At 55.8% G+C, this 21,406-nt stretch overlaps 1 protein-coding gene across 4 annotated transcripts in view; it reads right to left on the minus strand.

The window, feature by feature from the left end:
• Positions 1 to 252: 252 nt before the first annotated feature.
• FBXO25 (F-box protein 25) overlaps positions 253 to 21,406 on the minus strand; it is a 30,968-nt gene continuing 9,814 nt past the window's right edge. The window contains exons 2-12 of one of the 4 annotated variants that reach the window (XR_005069025.1): positions 18,352 to 18,492; positions 17,081 to 17,184; positions 16,137 to 16,186; positions 13,660 to 13,752; positions 9,816 to 9,909; positions 8,687 to 8,871; positions 7,423 to 7,602; positions 5,544 to 5,687; positions 4,019 to 4,063; positions 1,911 to 3,342; positions 253 to 1,102 (exon numbers count right to left, since the gene is read on the minus strand). Coding sequence is in view for 3 of the 4 variants with exons in the window: in XM_037063388.1 (XP_036919283.1) it covers positions 3,253 to 3,342; positions 4,019 to 4,063; positions 5,544 to 5,687; positions 7,423 to 7,602; positions 8,687 to 8,871; positions 9,816 to 9,909; positions 13,660 to 13,752; positions 16,137 to 16,186; positions 17,081 to 17,184; positions 18,352 to 18,485 (1,119 nt within the window). In the remaining variant the exon portion in view is untranslated. Of the gene's footprint in view, positions 1,103 to 1,910; positions 3,343 to 4,018; positions 4,064 to 5,543; positions 5,688 to 7,422; positions 7,603 to 8,686; positions 8,872 to 9,815; positions 9,910 to 13,659; positions 13,753 to 16,136; positions 16,187 to 17,080; positions 17,185 to 18,351; positions 18,493 to 21,406 lie in introns of those variants that run through there. The other 3 variants (XM_037063389.1, XM_037063388.1, XM_037063390.1) reach the window with 3 other exon arrangements.

Raw genomic sequence — 21,406 nt, forward strand, 5'->3', positions numbered from 1 at the left:
TTATTTGAGGTTTTTTTGAGACAGGGTTTTTTCTTCAGAGACCAGGCTTTGAAGGCCACTCCCTCCACGGGGTGTTGGGACCGGGGAGCAGGGAGCAGCCCCTGGGGCAGGTGGCTTCTGGGAGACTCCAGACGCCAGCTGGCGAGGGGAGGGCCCAGCTCCCAGGTTTACCTGGTTCTCTCACTTTATCTTTGAGAGCTTACATCTTTAAAAAGTAGTAGGAGATAAAAGATTGGGAACATTGGAAAGATATATCAAAATATGGGTGGCATTTAAGTTTTTTGTGTGTACTAGCTTAGAAAACTTTACAATGAACACACTTTACTTTCGCAATGACACAGCAGGGTGAGTACAAAAAGGCAGGTTCACCTAACTTGAGACACTGTGAAACATACAGAGAAGGCCAAACCCAGTGTTTGCAAATGGCAGCCCACCAGCCCTGTGTCTGCAGGCCCCACCAGGTACGAATGGTTTCACATTTTTAAGGGGTAGAAAAATTAAGAGTAGTATATCATGACACATGAAAAATACATGCAATGCATGTGACCAGTAGCTGTCATTATAAACATGTTTGAGGCAAATGTCAGGTGAATAAAGGGAGTGCATGTGGAGGAAGCAAGGGTGGCTCTGTGGAGCCCTGAGACTGCAGCGCCCACTTCTGGGGGGGTCACGGCCACCCCCCCCATGCACGTGAGCAGAATGATGCGGAGGGAGCCCCTCCTGGTGAGAATGGGAGGAAGGGGAGGAATCGTGTCCAGCAGCATCAGTCACACGAGGCGGGAGACAGAAGCACGTCCGAGTGTCCAGGGACGGGCCAGCAGGTAAGCACGATGAGCAACGGAAATACAGCCTGCAAGGGAGGGCTCTTCAGACCCTGAGGACGTCACAGCCAGCGGAGCAAGCCCAGCGCTAAGTGAGGACAGACCCTGCAGGCTCCCTCCACAGGAGGTCCCTGGAGGGGTCAGGCTCACTGCGCGTCCAGCGTGGGCTCCACCAGATGTTCACAGGAGAATCGGCACCAATTCTCCGCACGGGTGCTCCTGAAAACCCCAGAGGCAGGCCCTCCAGGGCACCCTCACTCGGGGAACCATCCACAATGACCCTAAAACCAGAGAGCCAACTCAGGAGAACCATCTCAGGGGAGCCCCACGGGAGCCCACAGCCCGTGCGGAAGGAAGTGTGGCACACTGGGTGAGGATGAGCAGCGCCGTGGCGCGGAGAGCACACAGTACAGTGTACAGACACCGTGGCACAGAATTGTGCCCCTGAAACCTACATAACTTTATTACCGGTGTCACCCCAGTAAACTTAGTAAAACAATTTTAAAAAGGACAAACACCACGACCCTTTCTTTCCCTCTCCTGCGTGGCATCTGGCCTCCTGGGAGTAGTTCCCCATCTTCCGTCTGTGTCTTCTGTGACTCCGTCTGCTCCACTGCTCACCTCCCTCCTGCCTTGTCTCACCCCCCACACACCTGTGGTCCTGGGTCTGAGTGCACCTGCAGCTCCTACCAGAGCACGCGGCCCGATTTCTCTCCCGATGCCACAATGTCCTAATTTAGGGACAAGAACTGTGACCTCACAAGGTGAGTATCCTTTCAGAAAATGTTAGAATACGCCCCAACCGAGTGGCTCAGCTGCTCAGAGTGTCCACCCCCTGTGCCAGGATTGTGAGTTTGATCCCCGTCTGGGGAACATACAGGAATCAACCAACACAAGGTTCATGTTTCTTTTTCTCTCTGAAAATCAGTAATTGAATTTTTTAAAAAGAAAAAATGAATACAAAAAGTACCAAAACTCCACAAGTACTACAGGCACGAACACACGTGGGGGATTTAGCAAGTACGAAACGAGACCCAGTGGCCCGCACACACACGGAGGCGACGCGAGTCCTCACAGTCCAGCCCTCACCGGTGCAGCAGCGCACGCGGCAGCAAGGGGGTCGCCTCACACGCCTCGCCGTCCAGGAAGGTCAGGGCGGTCTCTGTTCTCACGAGCAGCCTGGAAACACCTGTGAGGACAACTTGCTCTCTCGTCCTCCTCTCGGTCACTAAGGACACGGGCAGGCACACACATATGCGTCACGGTGCTGCCTGTCACAGGTCCTGAGAGGAAGGTGGCAGTGAGGATGCCGCCACTGACCAAGGGCCTCACTCCAGGGCCATGCGGGCGCCACGGCAGCCGGGGGAGGGAGCGTGGCCGTGGCCGTGGGGCTCGTGCAGCCCGGACTAGGGCCCTGAAAACCCAGAACTGTCATCCACAAACACAAAGCTACACACGTTAACACGCTTAGGAGGAAGAGAATAAAAGAAGGGAACAGAAATGAGTCTGCGTGAGCCCTCTGGCCTGCAAGTTCAGAGGTGAAAATGGGCAGCGAGCGATTCCGTCCTCCTCCCGCCGACGGTCAGCGGTGAGGCCCCCGCTCTGTGGCTGACAGTCCCCTTTGGGCAGCCAGACGACAGGTGATTTCACATTGGGCCAATTTTCTGAAATGGCCATGCGTTATTTTAAAAATAAAACAATCTTTTAAAGGTTGGAAAGGTTTAAATAAACGATACCAAAATCGCTATCTCCACTTTTTCCGGCGAGATGCAAAACTGACGGAGTTAGGTCAGCAGGCAGGACTTGGGGTCCACAACAGCAGGCTCAGTCCAGGAAGGCCCCAGCCTCGGGCTGCCCGGCTCCACGCGCTCCACCGCCGGCCCCTCCACCTCGCTGCCCAGGACCCAGGGCGCTGGCCTCTGTCTGAGGGCTCGGCCCCACGGCGGCGCCTTGGCCGGTCACGGCCGCCTTGCACAACACACAACCCGGCCACGGAACACCGGAGCAGACACGGAATGTCTCATGGGGCTCGTTCCGCACTCACGAAGGAGCTGTCTGACAAAACCAGTGCAGCTAACACATGTCTTAAGAAAAATAAATATTCTGCACAAGGTATTTACACTGATCGATGGTTCTGCCCCTGCCTCCGTGACTGCCAAACCCAGAAGCCGAAACACAGTGAGGAGGTGCGTAGTCAGCCATTAGTGTCTTCGGCAGAGAACGCGGAGCTGGAAACCCAGGGTATCCTCCAAACCACGTTTATGCATCTGCAAAGCTGCAAATCACCATGAGCTCACAAGAAAGGGACTTTTTAAAGAAGTTGCATCTGCGTGGGTCCCCTGCCTGGGAGCAGCTTGTCCTGCCCCTGCTGTGCCCTCGGTCACAGGGTCACCTCCTGGCTCCACTGGCTGCTGTGCGGGGCCAGTGGCCTCTAAAACTTGAACAGGTCGATGAAGTGCTGGGGCGACACGGGTGTGAAGCAGCTGTCAGGGTCGGCCGCCGTGCAGGGGTGTCCTGAGTCCTGCGGGTGTGGAGAGAGAGGGTTACACAGGTCAGCTACCAGGTGTTTGTGTGAGCGGTCCCCAGGCCCCACGTCACAGGTGGCACACGGTTATACAGAAACTTCCTGGCAGATTTCTGCTGGAGCAGATGGGCGGACAGGTGGCCTGAAGCAGGTCCCCAGCAGCTGGCCCTGCCCAGAGGAAGGGACACCCAGGGTCCCTGCCGCCCGCATCCTGGTGTGCTGCCCCGGAACCGCCCACGCTCCCACAGCAGTGGATGGCCCAGGGTCGTGCTTAACAGGAAAGAGGTTTTGCATGAGAAGACTGATGAACTTCAGAGAACGCGGCACCCAAAACCTGAACCAGTGGGAGTTAGAGGCCTGGTGAGGCAAGCACATTCTCTGGGTGGCCACGGCCAGGACAGGGCTGCCCCAGAGGCTACGTGCTGCCACCGAAGGGAACGCCACCGGACACGTTTAGAGCTTCCCTGAGGCTGAGCCTCTGCTCAGGTGCAGGGCTCTGAGGCATTTCACCAGAACACTTTGGTGACGGCTAAAGTAAGCGAGACCCTCACAGTCTGGCCACCAACCCCCGTCAAGCCACTGAGGCTGCTGCCCGAGGGGACGGCGGCCCAGGCAGGGCCAGGTGGCTGCAGGGTCCACCTCGAGCAGGGCAGGGTGGAGAAGTGCAAGGTACCTTGAGCAGCAAAGCGAGGCGGCAGTCCTCGGGGGCGAAGGCAGGCTGGAAGGGGAGCGAGGGAGGGAAGGGGAGAGATTAGAAGGCGCCAGTCTGATGCACTGTTTAAGAGAACTGGAACTGTCAGGCAACACTCAGCAAAGCCGTTATTGCCAAGAGCACCCCAGACCCCGGCAAGTGCCCCAAAGACCCAAGACGAGAAGACAGGCTTCAGACCCAGACACACGTCACGGTCCCTCTAGGCAACTTGAGGGACGGTGACGAGGCTGCAGTGGCTCCCGTCCCCCAGGGCTCACTAGAAAGAGGGAAGCAGAACTGGCCTTTCCATGTGGGGTGGACACAGAGAGCAGGTGGGATGTGTTTTTAGGAAACTCAGTCACAGGCTGTTGCGGTCTCACCGGTGACCATGGAGCTGGAACCCTGGCTCAGGTGGGGCGCCGTGGGGATGCGGCGCTGACGGTGACAGGCTGTGCGTGTGCTTCTGTCACTCTTGCTTGTTGCAAAACGACCGCCACCCACCTGCCATGTCATGTGGGCAGGAGTGCCCGCCGCCCGTCCCCTGAGCTGGACCCGGCTGCCCAGGCAGGCAGCTGCACCGTCAGGGTTGTGTGAACGCCTCTGTGATGTCCACAGGGACAAGGCCACCTAGTGACATTTCTCATGCGTCCTCATTGTTAAATGATATGTCACTCGACAGACAAGTGGGATGTTTACAGGCATAAGCCCGAGGCACCAGGGCAGGTGGACTGGCGAGACACCCTTGGGCCAGGCTCAGCGGCCCTCAAGGTGCCATCGGCTCCCACCAAGGTCACCCAGGGTCACGGTCAGGCTTGAGACGAAGCATAGACAGCATCCTAGTTGACACGAAGTCAAGGGTGAGAAAACTGGGGTTTACTGCAGAGGGGGCTGTAGGAGCCAACCTCTGGGTGGGGCAACCTGTGTGTCTCAGGGCAGCCTGGGCTGTGGGCAGTAAAATGAAGACCAGGAAAGTCTTGGGAAGAAGGGTTCCTCGTGTTCTCTGGACACGGAAACTGCCAGAGATCAAGTTTCTAAGTTCAGATTTTTCACAGAAGGGTCAGACTTGTGGATAAGCCAGGAGAGTAGAAATAAGTTTCACCAAACCCGTGAGAAGGCACATCTTCCCCTTGAAAGCCTGGGAGCCTGGGGCCCTGGGTGCCGGCGCTGTGGGCTGAGCTGACCCTGAGGGCAACTGCTGGTGGCCAGGGTTGCTGGGGGCAAAGGCCAAGTCTGGGGTCTCCCTCTTCCTCAGACCGAGGGCTCCCAGGACAGCTGCCAGCACGTGGCCCGAGGGCCCCAGCCAGACCTGCCCTGGGGATGCGCCCCCCAACCACAGGGCAGTCCTGCGTCCACGAGCCCAGGCGGCCGCCCCATGCCTGGTCCCACCCCCCACCCACCGTCACCTTCCTCGTGTCACAGAAGTTCCCAGTGCTGAGCACTGCAGCCAAAACACAGAGGAGTGACCGGCTGCCCCGCGTCCCGAAGCCCCCGCCGCCCCCCCCACTACCTTCCAGAAGAGGATGCTGCAGTGCCGGCAGAAGTGCAAGGTGTCCCCGTACTGCTCTCGCGTCGGGTAGCACCTCTGCAGCGCGAAGTACATCAGCTTCCACTCAACGTGGCCTTTTTCCGAGAGGATCAAGTGTCTGCAGAACTGGACACACACGTGTCCTGATCAGCGTCAGCCCAGGGTTTTGCTGCGCAGCACCAGCAGCAAAGCTACTTACAAAGGCAGCTAGTGCACGAAACTTTGACTTACTGGAATTAAACTTCCTGCGATTAACCCCATACGGGACTGACCGAATCAAGGGCAGGTCCGTACTAGAAATACGGCGAGGCCATTGAGCAGATTGAAATACTCAGACCCAGAATGATGCCTGCGATGTGTTACTAAGTTAAAGCCATGTTAGTAAGTCAACCACGCTGTACACCAAAACTAATACAACGCTGTACGTCAGCTCTCGCTGAAAAGCAACTGTAAAAAATGGCATGTTACGCACCTCCCCTCCCTGACAAGGGACTTGTGTCTAGGACATGCAGAGAAGACAGCTGAGCGATGAAAACCCAGTGAAAAAACGGGTGAAGAGCATGAAAGACCTTTCTGCGAAAACCCACAAATGGCCCGAGATGCTCAGCATCCCCGTTCCATCTCTTCCTGGTTCCCTGGAAGAGACACCGCCTCAAGCACATGAGGACGGCGTGACTGTCACTAGTGCTAACAGGTGACGAGGAGGAGGCAGAATGCCCCGCGCACACACTGGGGGGACAGCAGACGGTCTGGCGGCTCCTCAGAAGCACGGACACAGTCACTGTCTGGCCCAGAGCAGCCACGCCCAGGTCTGCAGCCAGGAGGCATGCAGCGAATGCCCACACAACGAGTGGGCTCAGGAGGACGGCCTGCTGGCCCGAGCTGCAGCGTGAGTGGCACTGGGGACGTCACGCGGCAGGACAGCAGCCACAACTACGGCTGCAGCAAGCATCCAGGACAGAAGTGGATGGGGGGCAGGGGCCTCAGTCCCAAGTTCATGGGTGGGAGTTCCCTCTCTGAAAATAGCTGGGAACCATGGCACATGGGCTTGGGTGCCGCAATGACAGTGCCGACACGCAGGCAGCCAGGCGAGTGCAGGCCTATGTGAGCACTTGGACAGTGCATGTGAATGGAAGGACCCGTGGGGGGCCCCCCAGAGTAGGGGGGCTTCTGCCCTTCCTCAGCACCTCACAGCCCTCGGGGTCCAGTGCGAGCCACCAGGTTTCCTCTGGAGAGGGTCCGGCCTTCACTCTGCGAAGTGTGACCCGCACATGGGGCCTCGCCTGTCCCAGAGCTTCTCCAGCTGCCAGGCACATGGCCGGGGCAGCATGGCCTCCCAGGCCTGGTGGCTGCGCTGGCCCCCACGTCCCCAAGCTCACCACACTCCCCTGCACACAGGCTTCTGCGCACAGACCCCACGCACCACAGTGTGTCACCCACGGGACCCAGGGCTTCTCAGGAACCCTCCGTCATCCTGCCCGCCCGAGGGGATGGCACTCACAAGTCTCCACCACTTCAAGGTGCTCAGCCGAACCTGTCTCTGAGAATGTGACCAACTGCTGCCCCATCCTCACTGCCCCCCCCCCCCAGAGGATCAGAGGGCAGTGTGGGCTCTGACCCAGGGTGGCAGCTCCACTGTCCCTGAGACCACGGCTGCCGGAGGTGACAGACCCCCAGGACAGAAAGCTCACCCTGTTGCACCCTGTCACCTGGGGTGCTCTAGAGTCGTGGCTGTTTCTAAGGAAGAGCAACTCTGCGTGCAGGCCGCCGAAGGGAAACCACGGCACTTCCTGTAAAGGTCTGGCCGCTCCCGACACTGTGAGCTGCCCCTGTGGCCACAGGTGAGGCCCCCCGCACTCACCTGCTTCTCAGCAAAGTGGTACTGGCAGAGCTTCCTCCACAGCCGTCCATCCTCGCTGAGCGCGGACAGTGCCGGCGTCACCTGGCCCAGGGTGACGATGTCCCAGCCGTCCGAGAGCCGGTACAGGATGTCATTCAGCGTGTGCAGTGGCAGGTCACTGAGCGTGAGGCCGTGGTTCACCTGGGACAGGGAGCAGGGCACACGGTGCCTTCAGCCACTAGGCACTGAGGGCCTAGCAAGGCCGGCGGTGGCACTGAAACACAGCTGCCACTCCCCCACCCGGTGGCCCTGCAGAGTCCTCGTCCTCGAAGCGGCCCGGGATGCACAGTCACACAGGGACAGCGGAAAATGGAGAAGCCAGAGTGGACGAGATTGCTTTGTGGTGACAGTTCCTCCTTGACCATCCACATGAGCAAGACACATTCACCAGGTGGCCACACCTGAACCTACCAGCTGCACAGGACACTGCAGGCCACGGAGGTGGCAGTCAGGTCATGTGCTGCGCTGCCGTCCCCTGCAGTGTCCACCTGGGTCAGCTCAAGTCCCAAGTCTCAGCTTATCTGTCCCTGAGGTGCCTTGGCGCTTGAATCACTGGGATTTCATAACTTCAAGCACAGAGCACACCCTCCCTCAAGAGAGTCGGTGAGCGAGCAAATGTGTCCGTCCCTCGGGGAGGCTGAGGTGGCTCGTCTGAGGGCCACGTCCAAGGGGCCCAAGTGTGCTGGGGACAGGAGGCCCCACCTGGACTCACACCTCGTCCCTCACTGTCCCCAGAAGCAGACATCCCCATGGTCCCACCCAGCTATGGCCCCACCCCCAACCGGACCTTCAGTACCTGCCACCCCAACACAAGCCCCCCCGAGGGGCAGCGCCTCCAGCTGGGCAGAACCTGTAAGCCTGAGGACAGGTGGCTTCTGTCTGGTGTCTCTTCTCCAGACTCCCTGGCCCTCGGGTCCCTGGGTGAGGGACACATACGAGGAGTGGATTGGTTGTGTGGTCCCCGTAGAGTAGAGGGCAGCGGGAGGCTCGAGGGGTGCGGAGCACCACGCCTGCGCTTGCCGTACGTCACTTGAGCCGGAAACACCCAATGTTTCTAAAAGTAAGTACGTTTACTCCCTCATCACCCAGAGGCAGCTCTTTCCTGGAGCAACTACACTGAAGAGTCTTTGGTCTTAACCCACCTCGAAACAACACCACGGAAGGGTAAAGACATGACTGGCTCGCAGAGCTGGGGAGCCGTCACGGCCTCTGTGCAGGGTCGTACCTGCGTCATCTGAAGGTCCTGCAGCTGCCGCTGCCAGGCGAGGACTGTCTCCAGCCGGCAGGCCCAGACACCAATGCTGCCGACCAGCACGGACTTGCCGACCCCCCTGAGCAGGGTGCCCAGGGCGGAGCTCAGGTCCTGCAGCAGGCCTCTGATGAGGCGTGGGTTCTGGTGGTCCTCGAGCACTGGGAGGGGCAGAGCACAGCTGTGGGTGGGTGCCGCCACCCGCTGGGCATCACACACACAGCGTGTCCCACTCACGTGGCAGTCTCTCTCTGCCTGAGACGGGGACACAGCCCTGCCGTGCTGTGGCACGGGGAGCCCTGAAGACCTGGTGCTCAGTGAGGCTGGCCAGGCACAGGGGGACGGGCACTGTGTGACCCTCACTGCGCAAGGTCCCCATAGTCGCCAGACCACAGAGAGCAGCAAGTGGGGGGCCCAGGGCTGCGGACGGGCTGGGCGAGCAGCTCGGGGGCAGGGGGCAGGATGGGAAGACCGGAAGTTCTAGGGACAGACGGTGGTGGTTACACAACTGCGTGAATGTGCTGAATGCCACTGAACCACAAGCTTAAAAATGGGAAAAATTTAATTTTATATCACGTACACTTTACCACAACCGAGACAATGATCTGACTTCGCTGCAGCCCCAAACTGGCACGCTCCAAGCACCACCAATGCACTGACTAAAAGTTGAAAATGTTTCCTGACAGGGCACCTTGGGCCAAGTCTCCAACTCGGACTTAAACCTGTCAGGCTTGTCCCTTCATCAGAAAGAGCCGATGTTCCAGCGGCCGTACACACTCACAAACTCACCTACCTGCGCACACCCGTGCTGGGCAATCTGCAGTTCCATTGGTTAGCCACGGATTAACCAATGTGAACAGTGAATTAAAAAGAAAATTTGGGGTTTATCTGAGGCCAGCACAAACGAGCCGCCACCCTGCTGATCAGGGAAATGTCCTCTGGCCAAGGGACGTGTGCCTGGCTCACTGGCCTTTCCGGTTGTGTCCAAACGGCAGCGCACTGCTCATCGTGACCCGGCAGACTTCTCCTCTGCACCCGGGCCAGCAGCCCCCTTGCGCCACCTCAGTGAGGTTGGGGTGGTGAGAAACATCAGTCCCCCTCTTACCCTTTTGAACGATTTTATCCAAAACGTTGAAGTAGTTCTTCTGTGCCACGCCACTCAGCGACGTCAACTGGGATTTCGCGATGAGCTGTAAAAGCTTCAAAGAAAGAGGGGAAAGCTGCGCCTGAGTCTCCCTCACAGGGAACCGGACCCTAGCGAGCGCAACCCTCGACCCCGCACCAGGCAGCCCTAGGCAGGCAAGCCCCTGGGCCTCCCCTCCTCTCCTCCAGAGAGGCCCCGTTGCCCCACCTGGAGCCTCTGCCCTGAGTCTGCTCCCTCGGTGGCTTGCTGAGGGCGTGGCCTGCGTGTCTGGGGCGTGGCCTGCACACTCTGTGAGACTCAGGCTCTCAGCCTGACCTCTGACCTGTCCCAGGGCTCTGCTCACTCCATCTGTGCTTTACTTAACCTGTCGCTTCTGTTCTGACCTTTAAAACTCAAAACCACCATTCCTCAGTCCCCTCCTCAGTTTCGGAAGCACCTGCCATCCAGGGCTCCTTCCCTCCTGCCCCTGTCAACTCCTGCGCTGTCCTCTGTCCTCTGGTGCTCACACTGTCTGTCTGCTCCCAGCCCTGCCCCCGCCGCCGTTGCTACCTCCCCAGGTCTGCAGGCTCCACTTGGGGCGAGTCTGCCCCCCGCATGGGTACAGGTCCCTGCGCCCATCATTGCTCTTTGCCCTCACCCGTATCTGAGCCCCCAGGAGGCTCGGGAGGGGAGACGGGCTTTCCAGGCTCCTGGCCCAGTGCTGTCCCGCCCTCAGCAGGGAGGGCTGGTTCCCTCAACACGGCCCATCCCACCACCCACCTCTGCCACCTGCCTAGAGCTGTGACCTCCTGTCCCCAGCCCCCGCCCCCGGCCTCCCCCTGAGCCACACATGTGGCTGCTGCTGTCGCCTGACCTGCCCTGAGCCTGTGAACACGTCCTCGAAGGTCTCCTGACGATTCCGCCCACTCTTGCCTCACACACACTTCAGAACCAGCTGGTTCTGTCCCCTCCCTCCCCTTCCCCTTGTCTCGCTGCCTGTGCCAATCTCCAGAGCAGAAGAGGAGGCGCATCTCACACTCACGGAGACGCACGGGCTGGAGAGTGCCCAAAGTCACACTGTGAACATGACAGTCCCCTATGGTCTCTGGGAAGCGGTCTCTCTTCAGCGTCTAACATGTGTATGGGAAGAGCGCCTGCCCCACGTGGCAGCGCACGCACAGCCCCAGCGCCTCGGAGGGCACGGAGGAGACCCTGCCCCACACACAGGACCAGACCCGATCCTACTCAATCCTCCTCACCACCTACGCGTTCTTAAATGTCTTCCTCGTCTGACCATCGTCACAGTGCTGAGTGATACCCCGTCTCTCCCACCTGCACTTGGAACCAATGACAAAGATTTCAGGCAACGAGGCGCAGAGCCCACACCACTGCTGACGAGGGCTGGACTGAGATGCGACCAAGGCGAGTCTGCAGCCACATTGGGCCTCGGGAACAGACCCCGAGAGCCTCACCGCCCAGCCACAGGCACTCCTCAGAGAGGAGGGGAGAAGGGCCGTTCCACAGCCCCATCTGCATGTCAGCAGACAGCCAGGGGCTGAGGCTGTGGCAGTCCTTGGGGTCAGACCTGCCTCCTCGGGGTCCCTGGGACAGAGGTGACCCCCACACAGGTCCCACCCGCACCTGCAGGGCACGGTGACATGTCCCGGACGTGAGGACCCAGGGGCCTTCCACTGCACCAGACATCAGGGAGATTCACAAAGGTGGAAAACACCACCTTTATTTTTAAATAAACGGAAATATTTTTAAAGTGGTTCAGCTCCCATGTGGTGGACCTAACAGCTATATCTCACAAAGCCAGGACCTCGCTGGGGTCCTTGTAATTTCCAAGTGAAAAGCATCACCAAGCCCAGTCTGGGATCGGCTGCTCCAACAGCTGGCCCTTCGGGGTGGGGACCAGTGGTCCTTCCATCGTCAGCACAGCTAGTTTTCTGACATCACGACCCACACAATCCTCCCCAGAGGGGCTGGGCCCCAGCAGAAGGCAGGGCTGGCGGGCGTCTCAGCTGGCTCTCTGGGGGCCGCAGGGCGCAGGCCCCACCGCAGATGGCACCGCGGCAGGGCACAAACCCAGGAACCACAGGGGCTATGGCAGCAGGTGAGAAGGTACATTGCAGGTTAGAATGGAAATGAAGATAAAAGGACAAAAGACAAACATTGTACAGAGTCATAACCAGACATCAGCATCTATCAGCTGGATATATAGAGCATGACCTCTGAGAAACTGAATAACAAAGAGTTAAAATACAAATATTGTAGGAGATTTTTATATATCTTTTTAATTTTGAAAATTCTAAAGAAGAATGTGCGCCCCAGCTGGTGTGACTAGTGGACTGAGTGCCAACCTGCAAACCAAAGGGTCGCTGGTTTGATTCTCAGTCAGGGCACATGCCTGGGTTGCAGGCCAGGTCCCCAGTAGGGGGCGCGTGAGAGGCAACCATACACTGACGTTTCTCTCCCTCTCTCTCTCTCTCCCTTCCCCTCTAGAAATAAATAAATAAATAAATAAATAAAATCTTTAAAAGAGAAAATTCAGAAGAAGAGTGTGGAACAACTAAATAATAGTTCCAAATAATAGAACTAAACCACACCTGCGTCATAGATTATCCAAAAAAATTACATCCTTCAGAGGGTCTGCAGGGTCCTCCTGTCAACAGAACATTCATAAACACCAACCGCAAAAGGGCCACAAAGTAAACTTTCACCTCAGAGAAGTAGAAGTCAGCAGGCCAAACTCTGACAACGAGATCGTGAAACCAGAGGCGACCTCAGCCAAATGAAACTGTAGCTGCTGAGGCTGGAGGTGCGTCCAGAACAGGCCAGGGTCCCAGAGGAAGCCGACCTCCATTCGTGGGACTGACAGCCCCAGGCGCGGGCGGGAAGGCCAGAAGGGAAGGGGTACTGAGCCCAGATAGGACGGCGTGCTCTTCACCGGGCAGAGCGCCTCCCCACGACCCCTCTGGAGTCTCAGCGAACACAAACACTGGGTGCATGCCACACTCTGCCGTTCCTGACATGCCCCCCGGACTTCCTGTGCCAGAGAACCACCAGCCCCAAACACCTGCGATGGGTCTCACCAGTGCTGTCCAAAGTGAGGCCAAGGGAAGCATTTCCTTTTAAAGAGACGTCGGGAAGAAGGCTTCTCAGTAACACAGGGCTGCAGACGGGAGTCACCAGGTGGCTCGGGGACAGTCGGGGACACCGGCGGCCACCCGGTGCCAAAGGAGCCCCCGAACGCACCAGTGCGATGCCCAAACTGAGACTGAGGCACACAGCTCAGACCCCTCAGGCTGAAGGGTCCCTACGCCTAGGAGCTTGTCCTCATACCCGAGTCCCCGAAAGCCCCGCCAGCCCCCGCCAGCCCCCGCAGCCGGAGGCACCTGCCCTTGGCCCGGCACAGCAGGGAGGGCGTCTGCAGGAGCAGGAGCACAGACATGAGCCCCCTCTCGCATGCAGAGCAAGAGGCAGATTTCTTCTGAAAAGATCAGGAACACAGCAGGCTTTCTGAGTTCTATTTTCTATGGATTTCCTATTTTCCGCTAGGCCACCGTGCCTGTGAAGCAGAACACTCAGGCGACCACCAGGCAGCCCCGTGGGGAGATGTCCGCGACCCGTCACCTCTTGCACATGGGGTTTGCCCACCCGGCCCCCTCCCCCCAACTCCCCTCCCCCACCTGTCCCAAGCCCACGGAGGCCCACCCCCTGAGCAGCACCGAGTCTGCTCTCTCCCGAACCCACTCCTGGCGCCCCCTTGCACACAGCCAACGAGCGCAGCTCCATGCAGGAGCCAAAGGCACCGAATACTCACTCTGACCACGTAGCTGAACCGGCGGACGTCCTGCACAGCGCTGCAGAAGTCCAGGCGGGTGAAGGCCTCCCCCAGTGTGCAGTAGCCGTGCCGCTGGAAAACAGGCTCCCATCAGCACTCGCTCCTGGGACGGGGCTGAGTCTGCGCAACGTGGCTGTAAATTCTGGCCAAGGACGCTGGTTGGGGTTGTGACTGAGTCCCTACTTAGCGAGAGCAGTGTGAAGCCATGCCGGTGCCAATCCCGAGTCGTTCCGATCACCCAGACAGGACACGGCGGCCTCCTCGCACCGCCTTGCACTGAACTACGAGGGTGTGTTTATCACGGACTTCAGTTTCTTCTGCTGGGACACACATGGTGGATGGCAATTTAAGCCTGAAACCTCAATGGAGGAGGACTCCTCCCCAAGGCACACTGCAGACACACGATCCGGTGCTCTCCACTGTGGACAGTGTCCACTATCGACACCTGTGCAGAGGGCACGACTCCTCTGTGGGGGTCACACAGGCCTGCAGGCCTGGGGTCCGCCCATCACCGTGGGGTGTGACTAGGGGAGCTGGGCCTGCCCAGCACCTGACCCCAGGACGCAGGCAACAAGACCCATGGGCACAGAGGAAACCTGAGTCCCTCTTTTTAAGAAAAAGGACACTGCCCTGGCCGGCTGGAGCATCGTCTCACGCACCAGAAGGCTGCGGGTTCAACCCCTGGTCAGGGCACACACATGAGGCCACTGATCCACGCTTCCCCCTCTCCCTCCTGCCCTCCCTCCCCCTCTCAAGTCAGCACACACATCCTCAGGTGAGGACTGAAAACAGAATGAGACACAGCTCTCCTGCTTTACACGTCCTCCTTTAATGAGGACCCTGTGTTCTGGATGGTTGTACGGACTGGTTTGTGCATTAGGCTTCAGGCATCCCTGTACACCTAACCTGCAGTCTTTGAAACACAAAGAACACAGAGAGAGATGTTCAATTCAGAGTCATGGGGACGGACCACGTGGGGAGGGACCACGGAGAACAGCAGGTGTGGCAGGAGACACCTGGGGCTCAGACTACAGGCGCCTGGGGAGGGTACAGCACTTCGTTCCAAGTCCCAGGACCAGTCCCAACGTGCGCACACACCAACAACACATATGCACTTTCCTGGGGGCGGGGAGGGGAGCAAAGGTCGATTAGACAAAGAATCTGAAACCCATCCGAGCCGCCATCTCTGCTGTGGTGCCCTCTCAATGCACGGACCTCCCCCTGCTGGTGGAGTGACTGCTTCCCAGGCAGCCGCCCCCTCACAAGAGCCTCTTCCTTTGGGGGAGTTAAAGGTGACTCAGTGCAAGGGGAAATCGCACGTTTGAACAGCACAGGCTTGCTCACCACGTGGGGGCCTGGAACCACACAGGAGGGCACTTGGAGGCTGCGGCAGCCGCCGTCGGCCACGGTCAGCCACGGTCAGCCACGGGGACGGGCAGCAGAGATACCTGTCCTGACCTGCTGAGAAGACAGACAGCCTGATGCTGCAGAGTGACACGTGCCAGCTCTCGGGCCACATCCTGCTCGTTCCCTGGCCCTGGCCACACCCTGCCCCTCGGGCCACATAAGACCCCAGACTCACGGGGAGTTCTACTCTGTTGCTGGTGCAGGTCTGAGCCGCAGTCTTTTCTGTAACCGGCGTGGCAACACAGAGAGGCTGAAGTATTGAAAAGTCTCAAGCTCAAACTATGTCAGGTTCTGCCAACATTCTTCTAAGGGTGCTATCGACTGTACGAAGGGTTGGAGGTGTTTCACATGCACGTGACAACGTCAACTGTCACTGCACAGGGCAAGCGAGTGTTGTCTCAGAATCTGATCCGTGAGCGTCTGGGAAGCTGGGCTGCGTTCACCATCGGGAGCACGTCTGGAACACTTAACAAGTGCATGCTGCCCGGACACACACTCCCCAGCCACTCCCTCAATCATTTCCCCTGGTTGCTACAAAAGAAGGCGGATGCTGAGCATCTCCAATGGCAACAGCAAGGGCGCCGCTCCCTGGAGACCAGGCAGAGCAACAGGAGATCCGTGGGGCTGCAGCGGGGCTCCCAGAGAAGCTTCTCCAACTCGACCGAGAGGAGAAAGGTGCACACAGGCGCTGCCGAAGGTCACGTTAGCTACTCGGGGTGTTAATGAGGGTGTCACACAGGGCTCCCCCCTCCACAGGAGGGGCTCTGACAGCTGCTGGGGATGGGGCGGAGGCCACGGCACGCTGCCCAGGACCACATTTGTGCTGTGGTCTCAGGCCTGTCCTGGGGGCACGACCACACACGTGTGCACATGGATACGCACACACACGCGCACACACACGAGAGAGAGTGACTGTTTCCAAGACCCTGGTGCCTTCTTCTGTGAGAGTGTGAACCACAGCCATGATGTTGTGGAAGAGACTATTTAACGTGACATCACACAGCCAGCAGAAACAACACAGAGACACTTGCGTGCATCGTGATACTTACTTCTCTTGTGCTGTCTTTATGGACATAGATCCATTTTTCACGATAAAAACCTGGAATAAAAATTAACTTTGTTTCTAAAATCTGGGGAATCATTTCAAAATGAAGTTTCCAGGAACTTAAAATAGCTGCGCATGTCAGCAAAAGTGTCTGAGGTGTAGACGGGAGATGCTTCCACTTGGTTAATGGGAAGCAACGGCTCTGTCCCCTAACGTCCGTTTAGCAGGTCTGGAGCGCATCTGTGCCTGGAAAATGACTCTGGACGGCACCGGCTCTTGGTAACTTAGAAGAAAATTACCTTAATGACGACTGCAGTGATATCATAACACATCATTATAAAGATACAGTTCTTCATACATTAGGTAGCTTATAAAAAGGTCTATTCTTCCCTCATTGCCTTTATACTGTATTCAATTTAAATCAATTGTTTTCATGGAATTCAAGGACCACGATGACTAGTCCCCACCAGCCCCCCCCCCCCCCCCCCCCCGACTGCGGACAGGAGAGCATGTCCCCTGCCTCACGGTGGGGCCCCGGTGCAGGGCCAGGCCTCGCACGTGGAGGGCGGGGGCAGCCTCCAGCCCCGCGTCCCACCCGGGGCCCACCTCCGACGGTGTCTGTGTCCTCCTCCCACCACCAGCATTTCCTGCACGAACGTCCAAAGTCAAGACGCCTCAGCCTCGGCTTCCCCGCGTGGGAGAGAAATGACCGTGACCCCGTTCGGGCATTCCGACACGCGGATTCTTCTGTGGGTTGCTGTCTTCTGTGTTTGCGAATCTCACTAAGACAGCGGAGGAGCTGTGACAAGCGTGCCGCGGGGTCTGTGGGCGGTGCTGGGCGGGGCCTGCCACCACCCGTCTGCGCCGTCTTTCCCGAGCGCTCCCACAGCTCCAAGCCGCCAACACATTCACGTAAACAGCATGAGATTATTAATGAAATGAGCTTACACTGAGCGCTGCCGTCCTTCCTAAAATGGCCCTTTTTCCTCTTTTTGGATGCACACCCATGCTCTTCATTAGTGAATACGTCTTTGTCTTCACTGTTCAGGATTCTGAAATAAAGATACAGGCTATTTAAATGTCTTTACAGGGAGATCTTCATTTGGCTTTTCTTTTTAAAAAACAATCATAAATATTTGGTTTGCAATTCAGGAGAGCGAAATAAAAATCACGTTAAATTCAGAAAGCAGCAGTTATTTTTCAAAGCAATGCATTGCAGTTTGACACTACACAGCTAATGTCTAATTCCTTTTTCTTCTTTGTTTCGAGAAACCTAAGATCCTGGTTTTTCTGAGAATGCTTTGCTAGAAACAGCTGAACATGTTGTAGAGTGTCCCAAGGGTTCTGATATGTTCAACCAAGGCAGTTTCCGACTTTAAATGCTTTGTTAAAACAGGAGATTACATTATACTATAAACTCCTTGGAAAACAATTAGCGTGACAATATGACCTTGGGTACTAGTGGTGTGCCACGCCCCCGACACAGTGCTGAGTAAGCATCAGCCTCAAACGCCATGACAGGCCAGATGGAAACAGCAGTTTCCACACAAAAGCAAGAGCATGCTCACTCTTTTCCAGTGCACATGGAACATTTTCTGGGACAAATCATATGTTACACCACAAAAAAGTCTTTAAGGAATTAAGTTTGAGCCCCAGCCTGTGTGGCTCAGTTGGTTAGGTTCAGGCCTTTGGTCTATCCGTTAGACCCGGTCGGTCGGGCACAGGCCTGGGTTGCGGGTTCACCCCCGGGGTGTGTGCGAAGGGTGGCCCATTGCTGCTTCTGTGTCGCATCAACCTCTCTCCATCTCTTCCTCCCTCCCTTTTCCTCTCTCTAAAGCAAACAAACCAACAACAGCAAAAAACTTGCCCTGGACCCTGAATCAGGGAGACACATGTGAGTCTCTCCTCAGCTCTCCTTGCAGAGAGACTTCACAAGAAAAGCCTTTTCTTTTCTCAAACGCTGGTGCCACAGTGTGGGCCTCTGGGAGCACGGGGCAGCGAGACCTTGCTCAGTAACAAATGCTGCATCTAAGGGTGGCCACCAGGCTCCCCGCCAGCCCAGACGTGAGCTACACAACTTCGCTCCTCACAGCAGCCTGTGTGAGCAAAGTCTCAGCCAGAACCCAGGTCACAGAGCGGGGCAGCCACCCGAGAGACAGGTGGGCCCGTAAACACCAAGCAGACCCCTCTGTGAGCAGCTCTGCTTCACTACGACTCACATGCTGTGACTGAGGTCACGCTGGTCTGTCTCGCGTGCAAGCTCCATGCTCCAGGACTCACACCTCTTCCAGCCGTCCTCCGTTTTCATCCAGGTCCACCCAGGAGACCTCCAGTCCTGACCCAAAAACGGCATAGTTCTCCTGTAAAAACCATTGATACGTGTTTAAAAACTTGTGTAATCAGCGAGTTCCTTTTCACTTAGAGCACTTATTCATTCATGTTTAAGAGATCACGAACAGTGAGTTCCTAATTAACATTTGAAAGTCTGCACAGGCCATGGCCTATTAATCTCACGCCAACAGCAGACTTGGCGTATTTCACTAAGGTGGGAGATTATAGAGTACAAATCTCCTATAGAGTATAGAGACACGAAAATATCCAAACGCCATCTCGCAACTGCATTTCGTGCGACTGCTGAAGGCTATTGCACAGGCATCCGTAAAGGCTCGGGGGAGACAGACATCTTCCGGAGGAAGTCTCCATCTTCGGCAACACCCCTGGCCCCACCACAGGTCCGGCCCCTGAACCAGTGTGGGATGCGCACGAAGAGGTTGTCCTGTGTACCAAAAGAATCTCAAAGCTGTGCAATCTATAATCACATATTCACGTTTTCAGTCACACATTAAATTTTTGCTTTTGAAGGCACTTAAAAGTCATTCCTTAATTTTTTTAAAAGATGTTATTGATTATGCTATGACAGTTGTCCCATTTCTCCCCTTTAGTCCCCTCCACCCAGCACCCGCCTCCCACTATCATCCCCCCCCTTAGTTCTTGTCCATGGGTCGTACATATAAATTCTACAGCTTCTCCATGCCCTACACTACTCTGAACTTCCCCGTCTATTTGGTACCAACCATTTATGCCTCTTATTTCCTGTATCTTTTCTCTATTCTCCCTTCTCCTCCTTCCCACTGATGACCCTCCATGTGATCTCCATTTCTGTGATTCCATTCCTGTTCTAGTTGTTTGCTTAGTTCATTTTTATTTTTGTTTCTGTTTTGTTAGGTTCGGCTGTTGACAGTTGTTTGCTGTCATTTTACTGTATTTTTATTTCTTTTTCTTAGCATAAGTTCCTCTCACACTTCATATGGTATGAGCGTGGTGACGATAAAGGAGCTAACTCCTTTAACCTGACCTTCTCTGGGAAGCACTTTATCTGTCCTTCTATTCTAAATGACAGCTGTGCTGGAAGTAGGCCCTTGTCTTTCCTGAGGTTGGTCCTTCTTTCCAGCATCTTCTTGCCTGTAAGACTTCTTATGAGAAGTCAGCCGACAGTCTTAAGGAACTCCTTTGCAGGTAACTCTCCTTTCCTCTTGCTGCTTTTAAGATTCTCTCCTTAAATTTAATCTTGGCTAATGTAATTATGATGCGCCTTGATGTGTGCTCCCTTGGGTCCAGCATTTTTGAGACTTTCTGAGCTTCCTGGACTTCCTGGAAATCTATTTCCTTTGCCTCGTTAGAGAAGTTCTCCATTATGCTTTCAAGTAAGTTTTCAATTTCTTGTTCTTCTTCTCCTTCTGGCACCCCTGATTTGGACGTTGAAACGTTTAAAGTTGTCCTGGAGGTTGCTAAGCCTCTCCTTGTCTTTTTGAGTTCTTGATCTTTCATTCTTTTCTGGTTGAATATTTATTTCTTCCTTCTGCTCCAAACTGTTGATTTGAGTCCCGGTTCCCTTCCCTTCACTGTTGGATCCCTGTACATTTTATTTCACTTCTCATCGTCTTCACTTTTTCCTCCATTTTGTGACCAAAGTCAACCATTTCTGTGAGCATCCTGGTTACCAGTGTTTTTTATTTTTTATTTTTTTATTTTTTAGACAGAGGGTATGGGAGGGAGACAGAAAGGGAGAAAAACATCAGTGTGTGGTTACCTCTCACACACCCCCTTTTGGGGACCTGGCCAGCAACCTGGGCATGTGCCCTGACTGGGAATCGAACAAGCAACCCTGTGGTCTGCAAGCCATCACTCAATCCACTGAGTCACACCAGCCAGGGCCTGATTACCAGTGTTCTGAACCACACATCTGATAGATTGGCTATCTCTTCATCACTTAGTTGTATTTTTTTTCTAGAGCTTTGATCTGTTCTTTTTTGGGGGCCATATTTTTTGTCTCAGCACACCTGTTATATAGTAAGGGGTGGAGCCTTAGGTGTTCACGAGGGTGGGGCAACCCACCTTGCAGAGTTCTGACGCTGTATGTGGGGAGGGGTCAGAGGGAACAGCGCGGCTTGCTCAGCTCTGGGCCGGTTTTCAGTCACCTCTGTCACTATACATAAGCAAGTTGGGCCCTTCTGGTGCTGACTCCCAGGTGGACGGATTTGTATATGTTCTAGAACCCTGTGGGTCTCTCCAGTGATCTCTCCTGTGAGGCTGGGAGTTTCCCCTGCTGCCTCAACCCCCACAGGTGTTTTCAGTCAGAGATTCTGAGGTTATATTTCCCCGCGCTGAAACTCTGGGTTGCGCAGTCTGTCTCGCTCCCCAGTTGTTCCTCCTGGTGTATCTGCCCCCAAATGTAGGACTGCCTGCTCCACCAGCTGCCACCTCGTGGTAAGTCTTCTCCACCCAGCTGCCTGTCTCTGTACCTCCTGCCGGTCTGGCTGAATGTTTTTTCTTTAACCCCTTGGTTGTTGGACTTCCGTACAGTTTGATTTTCTGGCAGTTTTGGTTATTTTTTTTTAATTTGTCGTGTCCTTCTTTTGGTTGTGCAAAGTGTATCTACCTATACCTGTATCTTGGAAGGAAGTTATTATGTGCCCTTAAATCTCTGTATTTATTTTTAATTGGAATTATTGGGGTACTGTTGGTTTGCAAAGCCATACAGGCTTCAAGGTCACAACTCAAGGAAACACCATCTGTACCCTGCACTGTGTCCACTGGCCTGAGCAAGGCCTCTTTCCGTCCTCATTTCCCACCCCTTTGCCCACATCCACCTACCCCCTTTCCCTCTGGCTATCACCACTCTGTTGCCACTCTATCTCCTTGTGGGGTTTTTTGGTGTTTTTTTGCTTAATCCCTTCACCTTCATCCATCCAGTCCCCAAACCTCCCTCCCCAG

This window comes from Sturnira hondurensis, unplaced genomic scaffold (assembly GCF_014824575.4).
Source record: "Sturnira hondurensis isolate 20B ecotype Veracruz unplaced genomic scaffold, ASM1482457v3 Scaffold0014436, whole genome shotgun sequence".
In the NCBI taxonomy this organism is placed as follows: domain Eukaryota; kingdom Metazoa; phylum Chordata; class Mammalia; order Chiroptera; family Phyllostomidae; genus Sturnira; species Sturnira hondurensis.